General features: G+C 32.9%; 2 protein-coding genes across 6 annotated transcripts in view; one reads left to right on the top strand and one right to left on the bottom strand.

The window, feature by feature from the left end:
* The window catches only part of LOC106174972 (netrin receptor UNC5C-like), a 76,108-nt gene that overhangs the window by 65,517 nt on the left and 4,444 nt on the right, over nucleotides 1-6,147 (bottom strand). For all 3 annotated transcript variants that reach the window (XM_087005402.1, XM_087005404.1, XM_087005403.1), the window contains exon 2: nucleotides 2,453-2,525. The gene's annotated coding sequence lies outside the window, so the exon portion shown is untranslated. The remainder of the gene's footprint in view (nucleotides 1-2,452; nucleotides 2,526-6,147) is intronic.
* Nucleotides 188-6,147, top strand: part of LOC106174975 (short-chain dehydrogenase/reductase family 42E member 1) — a 31,605-nt gene continuing 25,645 nt past the window's right edge. For 2 of the 3 annotated variants that reach the window (XM_087005408.1, XM_013556764.2), the window contains exons 1-5: nucleotides 188-258; nucleotides 970-1,188; nucleotides 1,522-1,617; nucleotides 3,580-3,637; nucleotides 4,607-4,722. In XM_087005408.1, coding sequence (XP_086861534.1) covers nucleotides 1,003-1,188; nucleotides 1,522-1,617; nucleotides 3,580-3,637; nucleotides 4,607-4,722 — 456 coding nt within the window. In that variant the 5' untranslated portion in view covers nucleotides 188-258; nucleotides 970-1,002. The remainder of the gene's footprint in view (nucleotides 259-969; nucleotides 1,189-1,521; nucleotides 1,618-3,579; nucleotides 3,638-4,606; nucleotides 4,723-6,147) is intronic. The other variant, XM_087005410.1, reaches the window with a different exon arrangement.

Genomic DNA, 6,147 nt, shown 5'->3' with positions numbered 1-6,147 from the left:
GAAGTACAGTAATGCGTCGTAAAAATCAATTACGAAATAATGGCAGTAGAGAGAGTGTATGTTTAGTATAAGAGACAAAACTTTTCAGTTTAAATAAATATGACCTTTACTTTTTCATTTTTTACTTGGAGTGTTAAAAATTCAGAAACAAAAATCATTTCAAATAACGTCATCATGTAAAGTACCCATTGAAAAGGGTTCAAAGTTTATTTCCGGGTTACTGAGTGAGATCACTGGCGGGTGTTATAAAACATTACGGTAAAAATAACCAGTGCTGTTTCCTTTTCATTGTATTTTATGGCACGATCATCAGTTTTATAAAATGAAAACCAAATTATGAATGTGGTCACTTAATCGTTACAGTAGAATGTCTTGTGATCACCGGCAGAAAAATCAATGACATTGTCATTGTTAACGTACATGTACCAGTAGTCTACTGAGAAGTAATAAAAAATATGATATTGTTTCGCAAAACAAAGCTACAGCTCTGATCAATATATTCATTTATATACTGAATACCGTTGCCTTTTTGTCATGTAGTCAATGAATAGTTAGAAGGCAAAATAGCTGAACAAGCTACTTAGAACATTTATTTATTTATTTATTTTTTGCATCATGCCAATCACTGGCGTGCATTTGCAATAAATGTGTATCTGTCTAAAGAACCACCATTAGCATATAATAAATAAATAAATAAATAAAGCCACAAAATAAATAAACGATTTTAGAGAAATAGGAAAACTTCATTAGTTTTGAATCTGCAACATTGTATGTTCAGACAGATATGTTAATGATATTAATATTTGACAGTTAAAATTACTTGGAATTAAATTATATTGCATTTGATAGCTATTCATGACTTTTTTTAACAAATCAAGTTTTACTGGCACATTTGTTATCTGTGAATGATGCACCGGTTTCATCGCATTTCACTGACTGGATTAGAAACTATAATACATTTATTTTCAGGGTCACAGTATAATTTATCTCCAAAAATCTGAGATGGTCCTGCTACGTAATAGAAAACAGACTGGTGAGCCTGTGAAGGAAAAACATATAGTAACAGGTGGTGGAGGCTATCCTGGCTATCACCTAGGGAAAGCGCTTGTAGCTGAGGGAATACAAGTGGTGTTGTTTGATATTATAGAACCATGTGGGGAATTATTAGAAAGCATGGAGTTTGTTAAGGTAATAAGCAAAGTGAAAAAAAAATATTGTTGGCATTCTTTGTGCTGGCTAGGCAGATCCTGTTGTGCAATGGTGAATCTATAAGAGTCGCTGTTGTGAGGCTAAAAATTAACAATTGCAAAAGTGCTGCATCTTGACTCATTCATATCCTTAACAACATGCACATAGATGTTAATTTAGTATGTTGCAAGCTCTCAAAAGTTTTTTCTTGCTCCAAACAAAAATAATTAAATGATAAATCTTGATTCAAGGTTTTTTTATGCAGTATTGCTACAATTTAGACATTGGATTACTGGTAGGTGATGGCCCTCTTTATAATTTTTTTTTTATCAGGGTGATATAAGAAAACAGAGTGATGTGGAAAATGCGGTCAAAGGAGCAGACTGCATATATCATCTTGCATCATATGGCATGTCTGGAAGAGACCAGGTAAAATAAAGAAAAAATTTGAAAACTTTATTGTTTAATAATAAAAATCCATATTTAAGAAAATTATTCAGGTCTGCATTACAAATAATACTTGTTGAAAAGTTGAATGTGTAGAAAGTAGAAATAGAAAAGAAAATATTTTAGATTTAAAGGTGATAGTACTGGAGTTGTAACATAGTCTAACCCTAACTTAGTATGTTATTATTGAAAAAGGTTTGTGGCATTTTTATTTCTGTAAAGTGTGCTATTTTGATAGTTAAAATGATCACAAAATTACCTGATAACACCTGACATACCAGAACTGCAATATATATATATATATATATATATATATATATATATATATATATATATATATATATATATATATATATATATATATACTCTGTAGTAGTGCTATGTATGGGCCCTTAAGGAGGTTTTGTGTAGAAGGTAGGCTTATTTTTTAGCAAGAATCTCTGTTGTAAAGCATTGACATTGTTCCAGTGAAATATCCATGAAACATTATGACTGAAATAAGTTGCCTACAATTGTGGTCTGAGGCAGTGTGTCTGAACCATCTCTTGAAGCTGGAATTGTGATCTAACAAATTGTTGTGCTTGTACATTGCCTTCAGAATGACTGACTCACCATATACATTTTCACCTCGCCACGATAGATTTTACACAGTGATAGGAAAAAAAGTGTGCCAATCAAAAAAGTATGATTCAGGGAAATTAGTTATTTGATAACCATTGTCACATGTGTGCTAAATGCAGATAATAAGAAACCATCAGTTGTGGAAAGAGGACATGTCATTAATGATACCAGATATCAAAAAGCACTGTCATCTTACCTTGCCTCCACTTCACTTGCTACTATAGTCTTCCTCTGATTCTCAATGATTTGGCGTTTCTGTTTAAAACTACCTGAAAAACCAATCGGAACTATTATTAAAGTGCAAAGGCGTGTGTAGTATGATGCATGTTTTTTAATGACTGTTAATGGTTCCATTGAATTTTCCAATGTTGTAGTGATTGAAACAAATGCATTTCCTTGCTATTTCTGTGATTGAAACAATACAAGAAAATGAAGTAGAACTAAGTGCTGACCAGCTTCACTTATCCGAGAAGAGATGACGAGTAATGTGCATTAGTGCATTATTGAAGCTCTTCCTCATGCAGAAAATACAATCAAGTACTTTAAATGGGCAATCTTCCGTTTGTCTTGATTGGGAAAATGCCGCGCAAATGCCAGACTAGTATTTTTGGGTTAAATCTAAAGCTTTTAGGACTTAAGACCAAAATGCAGTGAATTTATTGTCTAGGTAACAGGATTGTGGAGTATTGTCAAATATTTACCTTTATTCAATTTAGTGATGTACCAGTAAATTGACTTAACTTTGAAGCAAGGGGATGGGGAAATTGCAAATGTGAGCTGGGTTAATTTGCATTTATGCCAGATCAAATACATTACCCTGCTCCCCCTCCTTTGATATTTGTTGATCAGCCTGGCAGGCCTGTGATTTGGGAGGATCAAATAGAATATGAAATAATAGCTCAGCAAATCTGAGAAAGAAAGCATTTAATGACAGTCGTGATATTGGCAGAAGGATGAGAATAATGAAACAAATAGAGACTTAGATGGGGAAATGGAACTCATTATTGATCCTATTTATTCTCTATGATATTCAGTTCTTTCTTACAGCTTTTCTCAGTCCAAAAGTATGTTTGTGAGGGCTCTCTTGAATGGGGCTTATTTAAATGAAATATTGGCATTTTTAAGAGATGACCTGTCCAGTCTTTGTTTACATTCACCCTATAGGTATAGCTATAAAGACCAATCTCTTGGACATCTTTTATTCTTTTAATTGACCATCCTTGGAAGTTGTCAAGTGCAATTTACTTTACTTTTCATGTAGTTTAATAGTGTCACTCGGAAAAGCAGTTAACTGAAACAACATTTTCCTTTTCCATTTTCCAGCTTAACAAAAAGCAAATAGAAGAAGTGAATATTAAAGGTACACAAAATATAATTGAAGGTAAGGATCCTTTAATGAAGCATCCTGCATTCTATTTACATAGCTATATTAAGCGTGACGGCAACAACAGCTCCATACTTTCTACAATGGACTGCTGTTTTGTTCTTGCTATTGACTTTATCTCAGTGGTTTAAATTAGCTGGAGAATGTTTGATGTTCTTTATTAATGATGAATATCAAATTTCTGCTCTGCTTAAATCTGATTATTGATTAGATTTGTGTTAATGTTGAGCTTAGAACTCTAGGGGGTGTGGACTAATGAATATGGAAAAATAGTCTTTTTAGGCTTAATGGGATCACAATTGACCAAAAAGAAGTTAATTTGTGATAAAAATGTTGATGCTTATGATTAATGCTGGTTTTGTGGATGACTGGGGTTTGGAAATTTCCTACATTAATGTAATACTACCCAACATGAAAATGAATGGTTTCCTTGTAATCTCTTGGTGAATCTGTGATATTTGTTTTAATAAATATGATGTTGGAAACTAAATCTTCAGGGTCAAAGCTAAGAAGAAATCCTTATTGAATTTACAAAACAAACCAGAGTGACATTTACACATTTCACATGGTATGAAATTTCTGTGCCTATTCATGCAGGGACTGTAATAATACTAGAAGTCTTGTAGGCTGCCACTTTGATAAAATCTGAAAAATTGCTATTAAACCCCTTAGAGAATTAGATCCATTCAGAAGTGGTATAAATATATGGCATCTAGTTTGTTAAAGTGAATTTCCTATATTTGTCTTTCTAGTATTTATTCCTCTAATTCTTTTGACATTTTGATAATTTTTTTTTGAACTTTAAAAAAATTACTTGTGTTATATCATTCAACCCATTGCAGTTCCTTTTCACTGGTGTAGATCCTGTTTAAAGTGATTAATGCCCATGACAATTGTTTTGTGATGAGGTTTTTTTTTTAAAAAACAAACACACATTAAAGCATTGGATTTGTTTTTATCTTTAAGCCTGTATTAAGTATGGTGTCCAGCGCCTTGTATACACCAGTACCTTCAATGTTGTCTTTGGGGGCCAGGAAATCAGAGATGGAGATGAAACCCTACCCTACCTCCCTCTGGAAAAAGTAAGTCATGATAGTGATAATAAGTTATGTCTGAGGTCACTGGAATAACTATATTAGTAAAGCTGTTTCAAATATGCAACTGAGAAAAATTATTGGGCCACATTGACGACCAGTTGTGCATTTCAAAGTTATTTGTATTTATTATTTCATCATGCAAGGATTTTTTTTTTGCATTTATTGAGCTTAAAATGATGGGATAGTATGACCTTGTCCACATAGGTTTCAAATACATCAACTATTTAAGTAAGTGATTTGGCAATTCAGTATTTCAAGTTTTTAAGTCATTCACTATGACGTAAGTGATTTGGCAATTCAGTATTTCAAGTTTTAAGTCATTCACTATGACCAGCTCAAAGCATGGATTGGTACTACAATTGGTTTTGAAGGCAATTAAAACAAACATGATTGCACTAGGGTTGTCTTTAAAATTACATTTTGTATAACATAACTATAATCCACCAGTAAACTACATTCAATGTTTATATAACCAATAATGAATGTATATGTTTTTGTTGTCATTGTGGCAGTTGAGCACATCCTGATATATATATATACTGCTGCAATATTGTTTGCATGGCATCTAAACACAGCACCTAAGTCATGAAGACATCTACATTTAGAAAGATAACCCAATGTCAAATCGGGCTAATTGCTATAACAGCAATCAGGATGGTGGAGTATAACCATATAGCATTGGCCTGTCCTAATGGTAGTCAACAAATTAAATACTTGTTATTAAGCTCAACTGGCTTCAGGGAATTAGAAAAAAATTACAGAAGAAAATCTTCTTTCTGAAGATGAATGTTTTGTTGTTTTGACAGACTTCTTTCTTTAAAATAAAGATATTGTTTCTTCAAAATAAATCCTGTACATCCAACATCAATCAATAGAGACTTTTCACCTAATATATCATTTTATGTTACTTACCTGATGATGACACAAATTGATTTTTGAAAACCCAAAAAGTTTTTTTCCTTTACAAAGTGATTTTTGGGATTTATCCAGAAAACTGAATTGTCCATTGTTCCATGCACATACCTTATTAATCCCAATCCAGTCAGTCTAATTGCACATTCAACCTGTAGCCGGTAGGAAGTGTCAAGTGACAATGTGTGTAAGTAGGTGTCACCGCCTGAGCCAGATCGGTAATATGGGATTGCTCTGAAGCAGCCATATATGTGTATTTAGCCGTAGGAGCACTCTGGGTTGTTCATAAAGAACTACAATAATGCCATGTTTTCATCGGAAATGAAACCCTGAAGTAACACTAATTACATGTGCTCCAAGAATAGGCAACCATATATGTCTACAAGTATGATGATGATGCTCATCTCAACTTGGTGGTCGGTTATATTGGCAAATTATTATACAATTATGGTACTAAGAAGTCGTTAATGCAACCACGTGTTAACATTTTGCTGTCTT

Source organism: Lingula anatina, chromosome 2, assembly GCF_051362555.1.
Source record: "Lingula anatina isolate TDL-2025a chromosome 2, LinAna3.0, whole genome shotgun sequence".
Classification (NCBI taxonomy): domain Eukaryota; kingdom Metazoa; phylum Brachiopoda; class Lingulata; order Lingulida; family Lingulidae; genus Lingula; species Lingula anatina.
This window is presented reverse-complemented; position numbering and strand designations above follow the sequence as displayed.